The sequence below is a fragment of the Electrophorus electricus genome, chromosome 6 (genome assembly GCF_013358815.1).
Source record: "Electrophorus electricus isolate fEleEle1 chromosome 6, fEleEle1.pri, whole genome shotgun sequence".
NCBI lineage: Eukaryota > Metazoa > Chordata > Actinopteri > Gymnotiformes > Gymnotidae > Electrophorus > Electrophorus electricus.
The window spans coordinates 329,384-355,000 of record NC_049540.1 but is presented as its reverse complement, the minus strand read 5'-3'; the positions used below and the strand labels follow the sequence as shown (position 1 = coordinate 355,000).

The window sequence follows — 25,617 nt, the reverse complement described above, 5'->3', positions numbered from 1 at the left end:
GACACACACACACACATCATAACCAGATACACACACACCATAACCAGATACACACACACCATAACCAGATACACACACACACACACACACCCCATAACCCCCCCCACACACACACCATAACCAGATACAGATACACACACATACACACACACACACCATAACCAGATACACACACACCATAACCAGATACACACACACACACACACACACACCATAACCAGACACACACACACACACACACACACACACCATAACCAGACACACACACACACACATCATAACCAGATACACACACACACACACACACACACACACACACACACACACACACACCATAACCAGACACACACACACCATAACCAGACACACACACACACCATAACCAGATACACACACACCATAACCAGATACACACACACACACACACACACACACACACACACATACACACACCGATATACACCATAACCAGATACACACACAGATATAAACCATAACCAGATATACACACACACACACACACCATAACCAGATACACACACACACAGAGATATAAACCATAACCAGATACACACACACACACACACACACACACACACACACACACACACACACACACACACACCATAACCAGACACACACACACACACAACCAGATACACACACACACACACACACCATAACCAGACACACACACACACACCATAACCAGACACACACACACACACACACACACACACCATAACCAGACACACACACACACACACACACCATAACCAGACACACACACACACACACACACCATAACCAGACACACACACACACACACACACCATAACCAGACACACACACACACACACACACCATAACCAGACACACACACACACACACACACACCATAACCAGACACACACACACACACACACACACACACACACACAACCATAACCAGATACACACACATACACACACACACCATAACCAGATACACACACATACACACACACCATAACCAGATACACACACATACACACACACCATAACCAGATACACACACACACACACCCCATAACCCCCCCCACACACACCATAACCAGATACAGATACACACACACACACACACACACACCATAACCAGATACACACACACCATAACCAGACACACACACACACACACACACCATAACCAGACACACACACACATCATAACCAGATACACACACACACACCATAACCAGACACACACACATCATAACCAGATACACACACCATAACCAGATACACACACACACACCCCATAACCCCCCACACACACACACCATAACCAGATACAGATACAGATACACACACACACACACACACACACCATAACCAGATACACACACACCATAACCAGATACACACACACCATAACCAGATACACACACACACACACACACCATAACCAGATACACACACACACACCATAACCAGACACACACACATCATAACCAGATACACACACACCATAACCAGATATACACACACACACACACACACACACACACACACACACACACACCATAACCAGATACACACACACATCATAACCAGATACACACACACCATAACCAGATACACACACACCATAACCAGATACACACACACCATAACCAGATACACACACACACACACACACACACACACACACACACACACACACACCATAACCAGATACACACACACCATAACCAGATACACACACACACACACACACACACACACACACACACACACACACACACACCGATATACACCATAACCAGATACACACACAGATATAAACCATAACCAGATATACACACACACACACAGAGATATAAACCATAACCAGATACACACACACACACACACACACACACACAGAGATATAAACCATAACCAGATACACACACACACACAGAGATATAAACCATAACCAGATACACACACACACAGAGATATAAACCATAACCAGATACACACAAATACACACACACCATAACCACACACACACACACACACACACACACACACACACACACACACACACACCATAACCAGATACACACACACACACACACCATAACCAGATACACACACACACACACACACACACACACACACACCATAACCAGATACACACACACACACACACACACACACACACACACACCATAACCAGATACACACACACACACACCATAACCAGATACACACACACACACCATAACCAGATACACACACACACACCATAACCAGATACACACACACACACACACACACACAACCAGATACACACACACACACACACACACACACACCATAACCAGATACACACACACACACACACACACACACACACACACACACCATAACCAGATACACACACACCATAACCAGACACACACACACATCATAACCAGATACACACACACATCATAACCAGATACACACACACACACCATAACCAGATACACACACACACCGATATACACCATAACCAATACACACACACACACCGATATACACCATAACCAGATACACACACACACCGATATACACCATAACCAGATACACACACACACACACCGATATACACCATAACCAGATACACACACACACACAGATATAAACCATAACCAGATACACACACACACACACACAGATATAAACCATAACCAGATACACACACACACAGATATAAACCATAACCAGATACACACACACACAGATATACACCATAACCAGATACACACACACACACACACACACAGAGATATACACCATAACCAGATACACACACACACACACAGATATACACCATAACCAGATACACACACACACACAGAGATATACACCATAACCAGATACACACACACACAGAGATATACACCATAACCAGATACACACACACACAGAGATATACACCATAACCAGATACACACACACACAGAGATATACACCATAACCAGATACACACACACACACAGAGATAAACCATAACCAGATACACACACACACACAGAGATAAACCATAACCAGATACACACACACACACACAGATATAAACCATAACCAGATACACACACACACACAGAGATATAAACCATAACCAGATACACACACACCGATATAAACCATAACCAGATACACACACACACCGATATAAACCATAACCAGATACACACACACACCGATATAAACCATAACCAGATACACACACACACCGATATAAACCATAACCAGATACACACACACACACACACACACACACACACACACACACACACACACACACAAACACCGATATACACCATAACCAGATACACACACACACAGAGATATAAACCATAACCAGATACACACACACACAGAGATATAAACCATAACCAGATACACACACACACACACACACACATACACACACACAAACACCGATATACACCATAACCAGATACACACACACACACAGAGATATACACCATAACCAGATACACACACACACAGAGATATAAACCATAACCAGATACACACACTGATATAAACACAGGTGATGTAAGTGTAGAGCAGATGGTGGCTACAACAGCAGGGCTGTTTGAATCTGGCTCTGTGTTTGTGTGTGCGCGCGCACGCGTGTGTGTGTGCGTGCGTTCTCACCTTAAGGAACTGTGGAGTGACTAGTCTGACTGTAGCTACCAAACACACCTGCTCCTCCATAGAGGGGTGGAGTGATCGTGGAAATACCAGATCATAGTCATTACATGAGGATGTAGGCCCTGCAACACACACGCAGACACACACACACTTTAGATGACATTTTTGCATTTAGCTTACGCTTTTATCCAAAAAGATAAATGCACTTATGCGCACACATTTCTACACCTTCTGAAGGTCAAGAAATACTACAGTCAGTATGACAAGAGATGTGGACATCCATCTATTACCCTCTAACCCTAAGAGTAACCCTACAACCCTAACCCTCTAACCCTAACATTAACCCTAACCCCATAACCCTAAGAGTAACCCTTTAACCCCAACAGTAACCCTAACAGTAACTAACCCTATAACCCTACAACCCCAACCCTATAACCCTAACAGGAAGTCTCTAACCCTAACCCTATAAACCTACATCCCTAAACATATAACCTTATAAGTAACTCTTTAACCCTAACCCTATAACCCCAACAGTAACTCTAACCCTAACCCTATCCTTATAACCCTGAACAGTAACCCCAACCTTCTTTACCAATAAGACCAGTGTAAAAGACTTTCCTTTTTTCAAATAAGACCAGACGACACGCCTGTCTGTCTCGCGGATGTCAGAAGCAGGATGGGACGGGTACACACCATTGTTATGAAATCGGAAATCTCCGATGAACCTGACATACTCGTAAGTGGGCAGATCCTTTGAATCAATGTTTCCTCTCACTACATGACAGCAGAATTCAACATGTGTGTCATCTGAGAGAGAGAGGACGGACAGATGAACACGCGCACACACACACACACACACACACACACACACACACACACACACATATATATAAGCAAGCAGGTATAGTGCATCTGTGTTACGCGTGTTGTGGTTGTGACATGGTTCAGGGCTGAGGGATTAACCCTGATTGACTGTAAAATGTTACTATTCCAGGCATAATCCAGGGGTAACTAGCCCTGAAATGAAGTGTAGCATAAACCAGAATAAATCAGAGGCCAGCATAATTCACAGCACCAAGCTAAGCAGCGTGTGTGTTTGTTTGTGTGTGTGTATGTGCACGTGCAGGACTTCAGTTATTCATCCTTTTTATCAGAATAATAAATCATCCAGCAGTGAGGCTTTAATGAGAGTAAAAACATTTTAGAGTTAAATGAGACTAAACATTTGTCAACATAGTGCATAATAGTGAACCCATCTTAATGAGACTCAGAATGACCAGTGTACCCGTTTAAGTTATTAGAGGGGAACGTTACCCTAGACCAGAATACAGACAGAGACTGTGCTGTTGAGAGTGTATGTAGATGAGTGTGAGAGAGAATATGTATATGTGTGTGTGTGTGTGTGTGTGTGTGTGTGTGTGTGTGTGTGTGTGTGCGCGCACTCACTGCTGTCCAGATGGTCAGTGGTCATGGGCTCACTCAAGAGCAGGCTGTAAACCTCTGCGTGCTCACGCTCAGGTAAGAAGTTCAGGATGTTCTGGTCCACCATGTCTGACTGGAACACAGAAACCTCAATGTTACGGTTGGTTTGTGGAATAACCTTCCTGTAAATGTTCGAGACTCAGACACAGTCTCAGTATTTAAGGCTAAAAACCTCTGTAAAGTCAGGCATTTTATTTACTACATCTTAAAGGTGTAGAGCTGGTGGTAAATGGGCATTGAGTTCTGGTAAACTGGGATGTTATGATGCTGTCACTTCACCTCTCTTTTGTAACTCTAGTTTGTTGACTGAAAGTGGCAGAGTCCTGATGTTCCAGGGTGCCCTCATGCTTGTGGTTCCTTCTGGCTCTTTCTTTTTAGCTATGCTGCTAGAGCTAGATCTGCTAGAGTCCATCATTACACATTATATTTCCCTAATTTATACATCTTCATACTTTGACATGCCTAATAATCTATTCTCTCTTTCTGCTGAGGTGCATACACCTACTCCTGATGTCATGATGTTACTGAGCCTCAACCCATATCAGCTGCCATGGCTTCTCCACCGCCCCGATGCCCCCCTGCTGTAGCCCATCATACCTCCACCCCAGCCAACTACATCTCTGTGGGATGGGTCTCGGACACATGCACACCATCGGGACAAGACTAGGATCTCTAGAAAGTTTTTAATTTATTTTTCTCGTAAAACCATTTTTATTGTAGTGACCATTGTGAGCCAGAGAAGGATGGGGCCCCTCTTTGAGTCTTGGTTCCTCTCAAGGTTTCTTCCTCATGCTCTAGGGAGTTTTTCCTCACCACTGTCGCCCTCGTCTTTCTCAAAAAAGAGCTTTTCTGAATTCACCAAAATTGATCACAACAAATTTCACACACACACACACACACACACACACACACACACACACACACACACACACGATTACACGCTCATTTATATAACACCTGTGGATTATAAGACATGAAGATGGTTGTCCTGAGTAACTCCAGAGAGAGACACCACAACGTGGACATGCCTCTGTTGATCATGTGACCCAGGTGCTTGTTTTACAGTGACGTGAATTCAGGTCACGTTAGTATGACGTGATGCCCGCACACAAACCTTCCACACGTCTCACTCGGAGTAGAAGAGTCCGAGAGATCAGCCCAAGCAGTTTACCCATCTGACCGGAGAGCATGACTCAAACTAAGTGCATAACAACATTTTTTTTTCTTGTTCTTATCTTTTGTTTAGAACAAATCAAGCTGTTTATATTTGGATTGTATCCACTAAATACAGTCTGCTACACATCTCAAGAAACATGAGTAACACTATGCAGCCTAACAAAAAAATCTCAGAACATCTAAAAATCAGAAAAAAGAAAACATCAGAAACACTTGAACCAACTCCCACAGAAAATATGGTGTGTGGGGTACACTTTCCCTACATCTCAACGAACGTGAGTAATTATATCTTAGTCACCACCAGATAGGAGCCAAACGCCCATCTAAAACATGAATCATTCTCCAAGACCTTCATTTCTGAAGTCTTATCAGCATTGGTCAACAGGTTTCAAAAAGACCTGCAGAGAAAAATTCATGTTACAGAGCCGTCTGTTACAGACTGCCTCAGACCCGTCCGATACCAACCGGCCCAGACCAGTCTGATGCAGACCACCATACAGACCACCCCAGACCCATCCAATACAGACGGCCTCAGACCAGTCCGATACAGGACCGCCCCAGACCCGTCTGATACAGGCTGCAGAATATGTGTCAGAGTTGAATTTATATCGTATAGCAGCATGTGTGATGCCTTTGAAGTGTCCAGTGTCTTGAAGATAGATCTCTACCACTTCATTTACTGGATTAGGGTTGGGATTAAGGTTAACCCTAGCCCTAACCCCAACCCTTGAAGCTAGATCCCGCACTTCACTTACTGGCAAATGGCCAATGAGAGATGAAACACTGTCGGACACGTAGATGATGTTCCCATCTGTAGTAAGCACAATCAGGAAACCATCCAGAGCCTGTGCACACAAACAAAAAGAAATTTCTAACTATCAGAAACATGTATAATTGTTGTTCACAAAAGCAATTGTTCTATTTTTGCACTGTTACTGAGGTGACTGGGCCTGGCAAAGTCCAGCAGTAATTCTCCCACAGCCGTTATATTTCAACACAAACTCGTAACTCAATGTGGTGGTATGTGTGTTCATACTGGCAACAGAAAACCAGGAACGTGAGCTAGTGTTGGCTGATAGCTGTGTGGGTCGATCACACATTTGGCTCTGCAATTCGTTCTCTGCAATTTGTTCTTTGATTCCTGTCCAAATCATGCTTAGTCCTGCCTAAGTCATATCAAAGCCACCGCCGTTCAGGAATCAAACTGATTCATTGTACTGTACTCTTGATTCATGTACATAGTTACATTAGATTTATAGTATTTGTCTCTTATACAGGGAACTTCACTGGGTTCTCATCTTACATTGTGTGTTAGTGGTTGTGCATGTGTGCATTAGTGACTATATCAGGGGTTGTGTGTTATGCTATGTAACATTGTTACTGTTTGTGTAATTATTTGGACTGAGCATTTTTCTGCTTTGACATTCTAGACTATCATGTCTCTAGATGTTCATTTTTTAATTCATATTCAGATACAATTTTGAAATCAATCCTATACTCATGTATATACTCACTATACTCATGTTTTCCTATATTCAGAGACTATATACACTACATTGTCTGAAGATATTTTGCAGATGGAACCAAAGCCAGTATCAGTACTTCACTATGGCAGACCATGAGCTTCTGGTTTGTTTTTGAGTACATCATGCTTAGCTGTTAATCCTTCTCCATTACTAATAACAGTGGAATCTTTATCTGTAAGATAAAGTGCTGGTGTCTCTCTGAGACCTCACACCTGTGTTGATGGTGGAGTGTGGGGTGTTGGTGTCTCTGCGTCACGTCCACAGACCGGAGAGTTCCCCATTTCCCGGGCAACCTAGTTACTTCCGGGTTTACATCAGTCTCCATGGTTCCCTGTCTCCTCCCCTTAGTCTCCAGTTGTTCTAAGTTTTTCTCTGATTGTAGTCTTATAAAAACCCCGTCCCTACGCATCTTGTTTGTCGGTTATTGTTTTTGTCAGAATGTCTCATGGTTTCTGGTCAGTTTTCAATCATTGTGTTTCTAGATAGATCTCGTTTGTTCTCCGTGTTTAGTTACCTTTGCTGCATGTTGCTTTCCTTGTTTAGTTCTGTTACCTGCATCTTCGTCATAAATATAGTTTGTTTATCTTACATAGCCCGGTTCTGTGTTATTCCCGTTTGTGCAAGTCCTTATGCTCATCTCTATATTTATCATTGTTGTTCTCCGTTAGTCTTCCCTAAGTGTACGCCTCTTTTTCCCGGTTCTCTTACTCACCTTCTTATCCTGTTGTTCTGTCTGTCCTTTGTTCTGCTTTTGTTTGCACGTTTCTGTTATTAAATCTATTATTCATTATATTCTTAGTAACGTTCCTTATGGCATCACTCATTAGTTCCATTCACATACCATCCAGCGCGTCGGCACTTCGCAAGTGTGTCGCACATCACCCCTCCCTCGTTACCCCCCCGAGTCCTCACGCCTATGTTCATAGTGGAGTAGAGGGTGTTGGTGTCTGAGTCCTCACGCCTATGTTCATAGTGGAGTAGAGGGTGTTGGTGTCTGAGTCCTCACGCCTATGTTCATAGTGGAGTAGAAGGTGTTGGTGTCTCTGAGTCCTCACGCCTATGTTCATAGTGGAGTAGAGGGTGTTGGTGTCTCTGAGTCCTCACACCTATGTTCATAGTGGAGTAGAGGGTGTTGGTGTCTGAGTCCTCACGCCTATGTTCATAGTGGAGTAGAGGGTGTTGGTGTCTGAGTCCTCACGCCTATGTTCATAGTGGAGTAGAAGGTGTTGGTGTCTCTGAGTCCTCACGCCTATGTTCATAGTGGAGTAGAGGGTGTTGGTGTCTCTGAGTCCTCACACCTATGTTCATAGTGGAGTAGAGGGTGTTGGTGTCTCTGAGTCCTCACACCTATGTTCATAGTAGAGTAGAGGGTGTTGGTGTCTGAGTCCTCACGCCTATGTTCATAGTGGAGTAGAGGGTGTTGGTGTCTGAGTCCTCACGCCCTGTGCTACCTTCTTTCTCTCCGTTTTATCAATTATAGCCGCTTCTCCCGGAATCTATGCGGCACTGTATTCGTCGTACACTTGGGAAACCAACAGAAGGCTTGTGATCATTTTATTGAAGACAATCGGACTATCAGAATTAAAGATTTGTCATTTCCAGTGGCACTGGACATTGCATAATGACTGTTTGCACTGCCAGTAGTTGCTATGATAGCACTGATATGAGGAAACTCAAAGAAAAATAACTGATCTGAAATCCTGGAACTTTACAACCCCATGAAATGAATGTTCTGATTTAAACATCTACTTTTTCATATAGAAACTGGCTCCTCCTCCTACTACTAATTCAGAAGCACTTTGCTTGAACAGCTGATGGACTTCTGAAGGATTTCTGTCTAAAACGTCCTTGAGTGCTTCATTGCAGTTTTGAATACACTATATTGCCAAAAATATTTGCTCATCTGCCTTCACAAGCATATGAAATTGAGTGACATCCCAGTCTTAATCCATAGGGTTTAATATGATGTCAACCCACCTTTTGCAGCTATAACAGCTTCAGCTCTTCTGGGAAGGCTTTCCACAAGGTTTAGGAGTGTGTTTATGGGAATTTGTGACCATTCTTCCAGAAGCGCATTTGTGAGGTCGGACACTGATGTTGAACGAGAAGGCCTGGCTCGTAGTCTACGCTCTAATTCATCCCAAAGGTGTTCTACCAGGTTGAGGTCAGGACTCTGTGCAGGCTAGTCAAGTCCTTCCACACCAAACTCACTCATCCACTCATCAAACTCACTCATCACTCATCTTTATGGACCTTGCTTTGTGCATGGGTGCACAGTCATGTTGGAACAGGAAGGGCCATACCCAAATTGTTCCCACAAAGTTGGGAGCATAAAATTGTCCAAAATCTCTTGATATGATGAAGCATTAACAGTTCCTTTCACTGGAACTAAGGGGCTGACCAACACCTGAAAAACACCACCACACCATAATCCCCCCTCCACCAAACGTTACACTTTGCACAATGCAGTCAGACAAGTACCGTTCTTCTGGCAACCGCCAAACCCCGACTCATCCATCAGATTGCCAGAAGGAAAAGCATGATTCGTTACTTCAGAGAACACGTCTCCACTGCTCTAGAGTCCAGCGGCGGCGTGCTTTACACCACTGCATCCACGCATTGTGCTTGGTGATGTAAGGCTTGGATGCAGTTGCTCAGCCATAGAAACCCATTCCATGAAGATCTCTATGCACTGTTTTTGAGCTAATCCGAAGGCCACATGAAGTTTGGAGGTCTGCAGCAATTGACTCCGCAGAAAGTTGGCAACCTCTGCGCACTATGCACCTCAGCATCCACTGACCCTGCTCTGTCATTTTACATGGCCACTTCCTGGCCAAGTTGCTGTCATTCCCAATCACTTCCGCTTTGTTATAATACCAGACAGTTGACTGGAATATTTAGTAGCGAGGAAATTTCACGACTGCACTTGTTGCACAGGTGGCATTCTATCACGGTACCATGCTGGTATTCACTGAGCTCCTGAGAGTGACCGATTCTTTCACAAATGTCTGTAGAAGCCGTTTGCATGCTTAGGTGCTTGGTTTTATACACCTGTGGCCATGGAAGTGATTGGAACATCTGAATTCAATTATTTGGATGGGTGAGTGAATACTTTTGGAATTATAGTGTATCTCTATATCTCTTACTGCATTACACTGCAGTTATTCACCTGGAATCCTCCATATATGAACAACTGCCCCTCGTGTTCACTCTGATGCCCACATGAGCTCAACCCTGAAGCTCCTGCTCATCTCTCCCAGTGGGACCCTGGAGACACCTGCATGCACCACTTCCCCTCCAGCTGTTCCTGAGGGGCTGTTTTACAGCTGGGTGTCATGGAGACTCTAGTGAATCAACCATAACCACCTCCACTACTTACTGGCTCTAAATACCTCTGGGTAATGATTTATTATGCTTCTTTGTCCAATGCTGTGTATTTCAGTGGTAATTTCCTAATTCAGCATTCTTATTAAAAAACACATTTATTCATTTTGATTTGTTAGTTTGCCAGAAGACGATGGGTTCCCCTTCTGACCCCTGGGTCCTCTTATTTTCTGCCTGCGTGTCCAGGGCCATCTCTGATCCTGTAAGTGTTTACACCATGTACTTCCTCCTCTGTGATAGACAGAAGCACTGCCTAATCACACATTCAAAGCCTGCTAGTACCTGCTGAGTATACTGGGAGTTAACATTCCTGTTGGATACTGCACTTAGGAAATGCAATTTTGAATACAGTTACTAAAACAAAATGTGTGCTGGCTATAGGAGTAACCATGTACTCTACTGCTAACTCTCTCTTTCAAGCTAATGCTAGCTTCTTCACCACTGAAGTAGAAACGATTGTCATTTGACAAGACATCTTGTCAAACTGAAGTATCTTGCGATGCAGGCTCGGACATTCACTTGTATGCCTAAAAGCTATATGCTTTAAATTTACTTTGTGTTGATGTTGAGACTGAAAGCAAGTAGGTAGTATAGATAACATTAGCTACTCACAAGCTCTAAGAAACTGGTATAGCTAACTACTATGGAAACCTAGATTATTTACACAGAGGTTAATTTTATTGTAGTCCCTGTGTCCCATTCAAATAAATAGACTGTGCTGTCATACAAGCCTACAATATAAGATCTTTCAAGCATTCCCATTACAGTATTCCCATTGGATAGTCAGTAGTACTTAAGTGTGGTAATCCTACTAAATATACCAGTTAGAGAACTGTGCATTCCCAAATGATTCTTTTAGAGTCCGTTATTCCAATGGGGAGACAGATGTATAAACCATGGAATTCTAGTTGCACAGAACCTGAAATTCCTCATAGATACAGAAGCACTTCCTCCCAGAACTGTCAGACAGAAATTTTACCTCCAGCATTAACTGGGTGAATTCCTCATTGCTGAGAAACGATGGTTTCCAATCCTGCCGAACCTCACACAGTTCTGTCTGCGATGTTATCTCTGAAAAACATCAATGACTCGCAAAGTGAGAACAACATTGACTGCAAAAGCCTTGGACTTGTTCCTAAATATGTCATTCACATGGGAGAATGATGACTGATTATTCATTCTATAGATTAGGAATTCCAACAACTAGGAAAACAAACACTGTATATGAAATGTGGAATTATCTGGACTGAGAAATTGAGAGTTGTGTGCACAGAGTTTTAAATCTACAACCAACAAAAAGTGTCACACTCAAAAACAACCCCCCCCCCCCCAGCTCACAAAACGCTAGGACCTGTGCCCTTTGCCCTCTCACCTTTCTGCTTTTGCAGGAAGTCGATAGTCCTCTGGAGGATGGTGGACTTGTCCATTCTGCGGGGGAGTCCATGGCTCTGCAGCATAGTGGACTTGTCCATTCTGCGGGGGAGTCCATGGCTCTGCAGCATGGCGCAGAGCTCTTTGATGAGCACATTGAACTGGTCCCGCCTCTTCTTCTCCGACTTATTGCGGGACGCTCTGCACACAGCCAAGTGTGAGTGAGTCGAAGTGTTTTCCAGCAGTTGGGCTGCATTACTGTACAGTAGAGAACACTGACACAGGTTGTATATGGTGCTGAAGACAACGCTGACAGGTTGATGAAAAGAATCAGCTTATGACCTACATGGTACACTTTAACCAATATCAATCACACACACACACACACAAAACAGACCAACACAATTGAAATTGACACACTCACATTGGAAACCACACTGACCTTCCAAGGTACGCAGCTGTAAAGTGTGCGAGCTGTGAGTGGGCCCGTGTTCTAGTCATTTCCCGTGAGGGGCTGCACACACTGCGTACTCTGACCATCTCCCTGTACATCTACTCCATTCTGTCACAACCCTCCCTTTCTTTCCTTCATCCCTTTGCTCTTGCTTTAAGAGTCTCTGGCTTTTCATGCCAATTGCTGGTGCTTTGTGCATTCAGGGTTTTTGTGTTGAGAAAAAAAGAGAAAGAAAGCATGAAGAAGATGAGGATGAAGAGGGAGAGGGGAGTGAGAGAGACAGGTGAGAAAAGCTTGTGAACGTGTGAAATCTTTTAATGAATGAGAGTTTCAGAACTAAGCCCAAAGCGCAGGCTGGGAGGCCCTGCCCATCAATGCCCACCAGGCATAACATACCTTACACATGTACACACGAACACACCCACCTTTTAGCCCTATCCTTGTCATCTTCATCCATCAGATCATCCACACAGCTGCTGGTGCTGAAAAATATCAATAAAAGGATATTTTCATTGTCTGGTTCATTTGGGTCAGCTCATACAGAAAATAAAGGACAGCATACTTTTATGTTCTAATGAAGAGGTTCCTCTTTTTCCTGGTTAACGAGGACACAAGCCTTAACATACAGACTGGCACAGTCTCACTGTCTGCACAGACTCGCTCAGCCTTTGGCAAACATTCTTAGACTTTTATATATTCAAATATTCTTAAAGAGACATGTATTCAGTCATTCATCAGTGTGACATTATGAGTGCTAAAGTTGTGGCTGGGGTATTAAAGCCACCTAACGCAGCAGTTGACAAATTTCATACTAATTTCAGTTTGTCACTATTTGTTCATTAGAAGGACAGAAATAGACGTGCCTGCGACAAGGTGGGTGCAGCATCACAGCAAGGAGTGTGGCATTTAAAATTCACAGTACCTATAATTGTTGCTGGTTAATAATAATTATTGTATTTTATTGTTCTCTGATGACCACAGGAAGAGTGGCGTTAATGATGTGTTTCATCTCCTCAGTATTAAGAGGTTGACTCTCTAGTTCCTGACAACCATGTCTGCCACGCCCACACACACCTGCGCCGTGGTCTCGTATCTTATTTCTGCCACGCCCACACATACCTGCACCGTGGTCTCGTACCTTATTTCTGCCACGCCCTCACACACACCTGTGCTGTGGTTAGCTGTAGTCCACAAATATCAAGCCTTATATGTCTTCTATTGGGAATCAATCTCAGGACCTTAGCATTGCGAACACATACACAGACCTTTCTCTTCCGACCTGTCGGGTTAGTGAAGCTCAGTCAGAGCCATATTTCAGGTCCAGACCCGGGCCGGACAAACATCCTCACCACGCTAGACTGTAGGGCTGGTCATAATGAAATGATTAACTGTGGTACTAACGAGATTAATTGTGATATTAATGAGACGGTTCCTTGCGGTATTAATGAGATGATTCATTGCGCCCGATTTCCTCCACACACTTGTCAGTGAACTATAGACCTATAGTACAATATTAATTTCCTCAGACCTCAGGGTCATACTGCTGAAGGCCTGAGTGTTGGTGGGCCACTCCACCTCTGAGATTCCACCTTCTCACTCAAGTATGAACATCTGACTGGTGAAATGCCCTTCTGTAAGGTTCTCCCATCTCTGTATATATACACACTGTATATGCATTAGTGTAGGATGATTAGCATAACATTAGCATATCCGCATTTGCATAATGGCATCATGGTGAATAAGCACAGCTCTATTAGCATAGCTTCATTTGTAAAGCTGTATTCGTATAGCTACACTAGCGTGCCATATACTTACTCCCATTCCCGCTGACTGGTAAGACACAGGCTGCCAAACTCAGCACGGTTGTCCATCCTCACTCCCTCTCCCATCCAGACAGCACAGAACGCCTGCCGTGTCCCATTCGTGATTGGCTGCCCTCAGCACTCTGCACGCTAGCCCCGCCTCCGAGCGGAGCTCCTCTCAGCACCTAGCCGTTAGCTGTTAGCACGAGTCTCCGATGGCCAGCAGCCGGACGTCACTACTATCTTCTGTCACACAGCAGTACGCTCGCCATCCAGTTGACTGCTAGCATGGAAGCGATAATGTCACTATGAATCTCCTTCGTACTTCCATAAAGGGTTAGTCGCAGAACCAGCAGAACCTGAGCAAGAAAGAACATTATTAATAATAATAAAAAATATTGTTATTATATAGCAAGTTATTCCTTTACCTGGTTTTACTTCTATTTCAAATTTAACAAAAAAAAAAACCAAACAAACAAAAAAAACAAACATAATAGTAGTCATAAGACAAAACATACAGAAACATCCGGACCAAACAGGGAAAAGCTTCAGAAATGCTCCAGAGTGAGAGTGAAGTTGTGTTAGTAACACACGTGTGTGTGTGTGTGTGTGTGTGTGTGTGTGTGTGTGTGTGTGTGTGTGTGGTGCATTAGTAACGTGTGTGTGTGGGGGGGAGAGGGGTGTCAGGTCAGCGTAATGGTTATAGTAATGGTGTTGGTAATTGTGTTGGTAGTGGTAATTGTAATGTCGTTGGTAGTGGTAATGGTGTTGGTAGTGGCGCTGGTAGCGGTAGTGGTAATGCCGTTGGTAGTGGTAGTGGTGATTGTAAGGGTGTTGGTAGTGGTAGAGGTGATTGTAATGGTGTTGGTAGTGGTGATTGTAAGGGTGTTGGTAGTGGTAGTGGTGATTGTAATGGTGTTGGTAGTGGTGATTGTAAGGGTGTTGGTAGTGGTAGTGGTGACTGTAATGGTGTTGGTAGTGGTAGTGGTGATTGTAAGGGTGTTGGTAGTGGTAGTGGTGATTGTAAGGGTGTTGGTAGTGGTAGAGGTGATTGTAATGGTGTTGGTAGTGGTGATTGTAAGGGTGTTGGTAGTGGTAGAGGTGATTGTAATGGTGTTGGTAGTGGTAGTGTGATTGTAATGGTGTTGGTAGTGGTAGTGGTGATTGTAAGGGTGTTGGTAGTGGTGATTGTAAGGGTGTTGGTAGTGTGATTGTAATGGTAGTGGTAGTGTGATTGTAAGGGTGTTGGTAGTGGTGATTGTAAGGGTGTTGGTAGTGGTGATTGTAAGGGTGTTGGTAGTGGTGATTGTAAGGGTGTTGGTAGTGGTGATTGTAAGGGTGTTGGTAGTGGTGATTGTAAGGGTGTTGGTAGAGGTGATTGTAAGGGTGTTGGTAGAGGTGATTGTAAGGGTGTTGGTAGTGGTAGTGTGGTTGTAATGGTGTTGGTAGTGGTAGTGGTGACTGTAATGGTGTTGGTAGTGGTAGTGTGATTGTAATGGTGTTGGTAGTGGTAATTGCAATGGTGATGGCTGTGTATCTGGGCAGCAGGACAGAGCCTCTCAATTCTGTCTCACTGAACAGCTGAATGAAGACAAAGGCTACATCATACACACACAGCACACACACTGATCTCAGCATAAGTGTGAGCAGTTTAGAATCAGCATTTCTGCAGTTCTAGGTTCCTCATACAATTCTTTCACACCACAGAACTCTGGAAGTTCGTCTAATTCTCCATCTAGAACAACATTTGTGTGAGTGACAGACGTGTTTAGTGATCTCGCACAGTGACACTGTGACATCACCTCCAGACACACAGCTGATCAATAGTCAACACCAGCCGTGGGAAACATCTTACACACACGCTACAGCTTGTGTTTAACTCACACCTGCTGATGAAGCCCAACACTGCTGGGCTGGTGAGTGACCTAGAAACGGCCTGCTAGCACAAACAGCCCAGCAGGGAGGGAATGAGGACCACAAATACACAAGAGGACAAAACATTGGTGTGTGTGGGTGTGTGGTCTTGTAACCTTTAGAAACAGAGAAACCCCTGCTGTGATCAGAACCTCTGGTTTTATTCAATATACTGACAAGATCACATATACGCACACACTCACACAAACCCAAACCACACCAGTTCACGCACGCACACACACAAACACGCACGCAGTTAGAATGAGAAGTACATTATGGTCACTCCCGAGAATTGGGGAGTATGGGGTATGCAACATTAATTCGGTAGAACCACACACACACACACACACACACACACACACACGTGCGCACACACACAAAGCCGAGTGACTAGATGTACCTACTATATCAATATTATGATAATTAAGCTGATCAGCATTAATAATGGTACCTGGTTTAATAACCCAAACACAGCCTCCACTCCACCACACCCAAACACAGCCAACACTGTTATAGTTTCACCAAACAACACATATAGCCAAAGGCACAGAACAGCGGAGATCCAGAGATCAGCACTGCAGAACTGCAGAGACGAGGGCTCTAGAGATCAGCACTGTACACTGCAGAGATTAATACTGCAGAAATATACACTATCAGCACCTTTATACACACACTCTCTTTAGACCTGATTGAGCTTTTGTTCCATCTGAGCTAAATGTGCTCTCTGTGTGTGTGTGAGAGAGCAAAAACAGTGTCCAGACAGACAAAAATGGCCTGAGTGACTGTGTGTGGGTCTTGTGTGGGAGTGTGCAGGTCTCAACCAGTAAATAATAGTATAGCTCAACTATTAAATAACAGTAGAGCTCAACTATTAAATAACAGTAGAGCTCATGGAGTGAGCATTTGAACACTCTCCCCCAATCAATGGGCATGCACGCACACACACACACACACCGGGGCAGAAATCAACCTTGTCATTGTTCAACCAAGGAAGCTACAACTGTGTTAGCAACAATACCCTCCTCCATAAAACTGTATCAACTGCATTAGTAATTATACCCTCCTCTGTAAAACCGTCTCAACCTGAAATATTTCCTAGGACTAGTAACATTAGCAACCTGTGCTGCAGAGTGAAAGATGCATTGACCAATTAAAAGCATGAAGGTGTATGTTTGTGACATCGTTCAGTATAACAGCAACACTGACCAATCAAAAGCATGAACGTGTATCATGTTTGTGACATCATTCAGTCATCATCATAAAACACCAACGGTAGTGCAAGATTCCTGAACACACTATTTTTTCCTTCCTGCACAGCCATGCACACCACTCATGTTTGGTGTTGGCCTAATGGTGCACTCATGAGCATCAACATTACTCAGTGCCAGACTTGGCTGTACATCTTCACAGTGCTTTGTGACCTCCTGTAAGATAAGTTGCCGTTTAGATATTTACTGGACAAACAGTCCTTTGGTGGCCAAACTCTGTCAAAACCGTTCTGTAACCTTTTCCATTCTGATGAACCCTTCTTTTCACTTCCATATGCTGATGAAGACCAGACTTTGACAGGTAAGACACAGAAGGAAGGACCTGCTAAACTCACACCAGATCTCCATCCTGACTTCACTTCCCCTTAAGGAACACTTAACTAATTAACTTATACTGAAGGGTCACACATTTTTATTACAAAGAAATGTAATATTGAATATTTGATCAATAAATGTAAACGCTACAATGATTTTGTGTCATATGTTTAGTTATGTTCTTTTTACCTAGTTTGTGGATTACCTTAAGATCTGATCACGTTTCAGGTCAAATGTATAAACATGTCAGTTAAATGCCTTTTTGTCACTCATTTCCACTGCTGACATGAGTATAAAAGTGCTGGAAAAGCTACACACTCCAATACTGTCATGACACAAAATTGACCTTTGCAAAACAGAAGTCGTGATATGCAAATGATCCTAATTTTCTGATCGGGTGCTGTATCCTAACCAATCACAGACCTTTCACATCAGTGTAATGTGGGGTCTTGATGAACCATAACATTCACGATTCAAATCACAAATACTTTGGGTCAAAATATGTCAGACTTTAATCTTGCCATGGCTTCTCAGTGTTTACTAATACATGGTAAATTACATCTCAATTACAGCAGGTAAAGAAATCATGAAAATGGATCCAATTCTGGCCCCATTCTTTAGCTGCAGGAGGGAACTTTCATAGGTCATCTGTGTTGAGCCATCAGCGATGCTCCACTGTTCGCAGCACTGGACCCAACCGTGTCTAGTGAATCTTTAATACATCAGGACTGTCAACACTGCTGGAATAGCAGAATTATTTTGTTATCACTGCACTGACCTGGACACAGAAGCTGCCAATGCCTTTAATCACCATTTTAATCTTTATAGCAAATAAATCACTTGCTATACTATTCAAGTTTTTTTTAATTATTTTTACTTTAGTTAATTAATTTTCTTTTTAAAATATTAGGCCTTTTTCCTCTCTTTAGCTGGTCCAACTTTTGGTGCATCTCTAATGACCAGACACAGTGTAGGGGTGTGATTTCAGCACTCAGACAGAGGTGTGTGAGTGTGTGTCTCTTTCTCTCCCTCACACACAACCAGGCTGGGGGTTCTCAGCTGGCGTATGGGTCTAATTTCAGATGGCATTCATTTAGGACACAGTGCTGTGTTTGGCTCAGTGCCATGAAACTGAAGTTAATAAAAAAGGATTTTGTCATACAGCAGACAGGTAGACACCCCCTCCCCCAGCACGGCACACACACACACGCACACACACACACACACACGCACACACACACACACACGCACACACACACACACGCACACGCACACGCACACGCACACACACACACACACACACGCACACACACACGCACACACACGCACACACACACGCACACACACACACACACACACACACACACTACTTCACATGGCAGACAGATTGGTGTTATTGCATAACGACTTTTGGGGTTTTTACATCATAATAATGATTGGTACAATACTAACATCCGGTAGCTCAAAGATAAACCTCTCCCTCATCTCTATCTCTCTCTCTCTGCCCAGCTGTCAGCTTTAAGCTTATATCTGTATAGCAAGAAACCCAATCACACAGAAAAAAGCATGATCTAAAATCTTTGGATTAAAGTCAGAAATAATCTATAGTCCAATGCTACAGTGTTGCTGAAGTCTCTCTCTCTCTCACACACCCCACACACACACACACACACACACACACACACACAGAAGAGAAAGAGGAGACAGAGTGAGAGAGAATGGAGAAGAGAGGTCAAACTACCAAATGCCCACAACAAAAAATGAGTTTGACACTTCATTCTGTACGCCAGACAATATGATTATTTCCAAAAGGCTGTACTGAGTCACTCTATATGACTCTATTGACTTGTAAACTGATTCACTGATTATGATTCATCTTGTGAATCACTCGTGTCCAGATGTTGGGCTACACAAGGCACCTCCAGGGGTATTCACTCCACACCGCTTGGTTTCCCAACCAGCCAGTCTCTTCAAATCTCCATATTAGCCATCTATTATGCTAATCCATCAAAGGGTCTTAATCCAACAACTGATACCACAGCCAGAATAAGAGAAACTAAAAAGCACTCCATCAGAAAGACAGAGCAAGAAAAGAAAGGAAGAAAGAAAGAAGAGTAAGAGGGGTTCACACTTTTCCAAACATTATCTTGGTCCGTTCAGCCAGGGGTTTTCTCCAGAGCAGCTAACACATCCACATCCCTCAGTGAGGCAGACCCTCCTACACCCTCTCTTAGAGGCTGCCCACACACACTGAGAGACAGACGTACAGACACACAACACACTCTGCCACAATGCAAACAAATGCACCCAAGTAATCATTTAGCCTCAAACGATGTTTTACCTTTGAGGACGAGATTATCAGCCTAATGTTCATAATGCATTGCGCCACGAGCCCAGACTACGTACAGAAGCCCAGTCTGCAACAAACCTTCAAGAACCTCCCTCGCGAAACCCTACAAAACTCTCGGATTTACAGAAAGTTGAGAAACCACGACGCATGCAGCACAATAAGCGAAAGGCCCACGCTCTCGCCTATCCGGAACAGCTGCTCGCGATGTGACCCAGATCGCGTGCACTCCCAGATTTCCGATCAGCTGTGCAGGACGCGTGAGGCCAGCGTAGACCGGCGTCTGATAAAGTGAGCAAAGTGCAACCGAGCAGGGAAAACCCGAGCCAGAGCTGCTCCGACTGAGTGGCACTGAGTGGACATCGCTGGTAAAATAACGAACTTGGAGAACTGCGCTAATATCTTCGTGTCCAAACACGGCAACGCACAAAGCCAAACAGTCTGCAGTAACTAACACACACTAACACAGCTGCGGGAAACTCATGAGCAAGATCACTCATAACGAGAGAAACTCCCTTCTGACTAGAGTGACATTTCAACATGGAAGCGAAAGCCAGGACTGGCGTATACCTTATAACCGGCGTACAAGCGAGGTTGCTTCCAGTTTGGCCCGTGCCAGTCCGTTTCTGATGTCTCCTACTGAGGCTTCTGGCTGGCGGTCAGGTCCGTCCCTTGCATCTCAGTGGACATGCAGCTCCTCCTTGAACTGACAGTATCAACTCTAATCTACCATAAACCAGAAAACGACACGGTCTGTCCTCGTGCAGTGGATCACAAACGCACAACACGAGAAAGTAGGAGCGGAACGGTTTGGAAAACGATCAGCACACGAACTGCGCGATCCGGTTTGGCGCGATGGGTGCGCGGTGCAGGAGAGTGGAAATATCGCGAGCTACGAAAGTAGGTCAGTCGGTAGCGCGGAGCTCTAACATCATTAACTACGGTCTCCACCGGGCATGCAGAAAGCGAGAGGTGTGTACGGGGCAGTGTGGACCACATCCCTATAGTTTTAGTCTTATTTATGACAGAGCAATAAAATACAGATGCCTCTTATTCAAGAATTAATGAAACATCACAAAAGTGCACTAAAAGTTTAAATATTATACAATTTAATTTCGTTTGGAAATAAAAAATATTAATGGTGGTTGCGGGGGGATCCAAATTCAAATGTGTCCACAGGCTACGCCTGGCTCACGTTCAGGCAGCTGTCTACAGTCTGGGGTAAAGCTCACACCATCACGAGGAAACCAACCCAAGATGAGGAAACTTCAGTGCACTTCACTGAGTAGTCACTTAGCTCAAACTATCAGTAGAGGAGAAAACAACACATCTGGATATCTATCCCCAACACAGACCAGTGCAGCTGCAGATATATATATATATATAATTTATTTATTTACACACACACACACACAACACTGAAGAAGATTCCAGGTGAGTAAGTGCAGTGTGCTGTAGTATGAGATTCAAAAGCACTTTGCTTGCACAGCTGATGAAGGACCTCTGTCAGAAACATCCTGTTTCTCTAGAAATCCTCCAACATGTATGGAACACAGAACATTATGTCTAACATGGGTGCTAAAACAGACATTGATTGGTTTAAGGTGTGTGTGCATGCATGTGTGTGTGTGTGTGTGTGTGTGTGTGTGTGTGTGTGTGTGTGTGTGTGTGAGAGAGAGAGAGAGAGAGAGAGAGAGAGAGAGAGAGAGAGAGAGAGACTGACTGTTATTGACTGTACCTGATCTGTAATATCATTCAGTGATTCTAAAGAGGGATTTCTTCCTCTTTCTTTTCATCCAGCTTTGATGTTCTTGGTAATTTTGCATCAAAGCTGGATCAGTCTAGAGTTTTACACAGTGACACTGTTGAATATAGGTCACTGGAACAGAGGAGAGAAAGATAGAGTGCATTTATTAGCTTGTATGCACAGCCAGAATAAAAGTGACTGACTCCACCTTTGTGATATGAAACAAGCTCTTTATATTTACACATAATTAGTTAATTATTAATGACATTGTAAATGACTGTGTCTAAGACTGCAGTAGTGACATGTATGGAGAAACATTTCTAACAGCAACTGTTTAAAGGTAGTAAAGTTGACTGTGATACTAATAGATTTTGGCTGTCAGCCCTGGAAACCTGCTGTAGTTTAGACTGACTGACAGACCTGCAGCATTTACACTCATGTTTTCATCTCTATTCCTGACTGTCCACTAACTGAACTGTATTTCCTTCTTTTAGAGCATCCGGTCACCTTTTTGTTCAGACAGTATTGCTGAGTCATTGCTAAGGGTTGTTTTGTATATAGAGCCCCACCCCCTGCATGACTGGCCTGCCCCTCCAGTGACAAGTCATTACTGGGGGTTGTGGTTAGCCAGCAGGAACCTGGTTATACTCTACAAAGGGAGTTTACAGAAGCCGCACTTCACTTAGGATTATCCGCAAAAGCGTCCCACTAATAAAATCCAGGTGCAATCTGTTCCTCCTAACTCAAACCAGGCCATAATAAAACAGAGCAAAAACCGTCCGAAGAATCTGAGGAAGGTCCAGGAAGTACTCGTAAAGCTTTATGAAGAATATCAATCCATTATGAGGAAAGGAAACACCTCTAGTGTTAAGAAAGCCAGACAGGCACCCTGCCAGAAATCTGCAGACAAAACAAGTCGCCAAGATCTACGGTAGCCTGCGGAGTTCAATTATAATTTTCTTGCATTACCGAAGTTGTCATGATTTCACTTCTGAGCAATGAGGTAGGGCGTTTAATCATAGTAATTCGTCGTTTAACAAGTTGTTAGCAACAAAGGGAACAGTTTGGTAGGCATCGTCTCAGCCTGGGAGTGCTTGCATGCGGAAGTCTAGATTAACGCTGCTCTCCTAGCAAAGACCTGGTCTATTCTACAGGACAGACTATGACGACCATTACATCTGTTTTTCCAGAGAGACTTCTTGTCTAATCGTGTTACCCAAGTACTCGACACCTTGTTCCTGCTGTGGCAGTGGCATTTGGTCAGAACAGGCATCAAACTCCCATGTCTGGAGTGATGGTGTTAGCCTTTTACCCTTATGGGCATGTTGTCCACTAACAAATGTAACTAATTGATAATGAAATTATAAACGTGTATCTTAACACCTAGAATTTAGCTCATAATGATTTACTGCTGTAAGAAAAGTCAAGTGTTTAAGCTCACCAATATTTATTTGTAATTCGCTCCCGTGAGTTTCAGTACCTGTGTTAGCCTGGTAGCTAGTTAGCATCGTCAGCTGCACGTGAGTGTGTCAAAGAATGACTTTACTTAGCTTTAGATTTACCTACTCGACTCATTAAAGTGCTTCACTTAAAACACAATGTACAGATTGTGTTTGCAAAATTCTGCCTTCAACTTCATACCCTTCACATATAGTTGTTTCCATTTTGGACCAAAAAACTCTTGTTTTATGTTTCATGTTGTGAATGGTTTGGCATAACAGTCTGTTTTTTACGGGGAGCGGAGGAGTGGCTTATCCATGTAAACAAACAAAGAGAAACAGATGGTCTCAGAACAGTTTTTCAAACGGGTTTTGTTTACTGCTTATGTTCTACATATTTCACAGTTTATCTGAATTAGTCAGAAAAGGGGGTAAAATCTATTCGTGGACCCTCAGCTCACAGTGGTGAACCCTTACTGTCACGTTTCAAGACATGCCTAAATTTTGACCAAACTGACTGACTTATTTGTTGGATTATGTGAATGCTAAAATATCCACAGAAAACCAAGATCTGGCTTGGTCAAGATGTTCACAACACACAAAGGAAATTTGTGATTTGTTAGAACACTCAGTGAAGCAATGGCAAATACAACAATACCAGAAGCCCATACTACCACTATACCAGAAAAACACAATACCAATCAACAAATTATGCAGTCTTGGCCTTGCTCACAAAAAAAGACATCACATTCAAAACACACTGTTCTGCTCAGTAGAAAAACAGTGCTTTCCTGATATGTCCTGTAGGGGGCGGCAGAGAAATCTGCTACAGCACGATAATCACGGATTGGTTGGAAGAATCAAGCTATGTTATGGTACACCTACAACAGAGTTGAAAAAAAAACAACTAATCACAACTCTCACATCAGTAACACCACCCTACTAGCCCACCCTTCACCATTTAATCCTACTAGCCCACCCGTCACCATTTAACCCTACTAGCCCACCCGTCACCATTTAACCCTACTAGCCCACCCTTCACCATTTAACCCTACTAACACTGCATCTCACATTGGCTTTCTGCTTCACTCATGACCTCAGCTGGAACTGCATGACTGAACTCACCAGCTTGAGCTGTTGGTTTCCAGAAGCAGCCTGCATGGAAAACCTTCTTGTAAATGTTTGAGACTCAGACACAGTCTCAATAGTTAAGGCTGAAAACCTCTCTGTACAGTCAGGCATTTTATTAACTACATCTTATGTAAAGTGGGGATCCATGTGCATTGAGAGTTGAGTTTGTTGACTGGGAGCTGCAGAGTACTGATGTTCCAGGGTGCCCTCATGCCTGTGGTTCCTTCTGGCTCGTTCCTTTTAGCTGTGCTGCTAGAACTACATCTGCTAGAGTCCACCATTGTACATTATATTTCCCTAATTTACACACCCTCATACCTGGACATGCCTAATAATCTATTCTCTCTTTTTGCCGGGGTACACCTACTCCTGATATTATGTTACTACTGAACCTCAAACTGTCTCAGCTGCTGTGGCTCCTCCCACCACCCCCGGAAGCCCCCTGCTGTTATTCGCCCCCCATGACCCAGCTAACAGTGACCCACCCAGCCACCTACTTCTGTTGCCCTGGGCAGACTTCTCATGCCAGGTTTTGGACATACCTACACTCATCAACCCTAGACTAGAACTTCTAGAAAACTGGAAT

The 25,617-nt window shown here is 43.6% G+C and overlaps 1 protein-coding gene across 4 annotated transcripts in view; it reads right to left on the bottom strand.

Moving 5' to 3' along the window:
• npas2 (neuronal PAS domain protein 2) overlaps positions 1 to 25,617 on the bottom strand; it is a 52,994-nt gene that overhangs the window by 17,453 nt on the left and 9,924 nt on the right. For 3 of the 4 annotated variants that reach the window (XM_035527593.1, XM_035527596.1, XM_035527595.1), the window contains exons 2-9: positions 14,884 to 15,229; positions 13,494 to 13,550; positions 12,616 to 12,815; positions 12,223 to 12,314; positions 7,089 to 7,178; positions 5,122 to 5,230; positions 4,369 to 4,482; positions 3,679 to 3,797 (exon numbers count right to left, since the gene is read on the bottom strand). In XM_035527593.1, coding sequence (XP_035383486.1) covers positions 3,679 to 3,797; positions 4,369 to 4,482; positions 5,122 to 5,230; positions 7,089 to 7,178; positions 12,223 to 12,314; positions 12,616 to 12,815; positions 13,494 to 13,550; positions 14,884 to 14,957 — 855 coding nt within the window. In that variant the 5' untranslated portion in view covers positions 14,958 to 15,229. Of the gene's footprint in view, positions 1 to 3,678; positions 3,798 to 4,368; positions 4,483 to 5,121; positions 5,231 to 7,088; positions 7,179 to 12,222; positions 12,315 to 12,615; positions 12,816 to 13,493; positions 13,551 to 14,883; positions 15,230 to 21,284; positions 21,362 to 25,617 lie in introns of those variants that run through there. The other variant, XM_035527594.1, reaches the window with a different exon arrangement.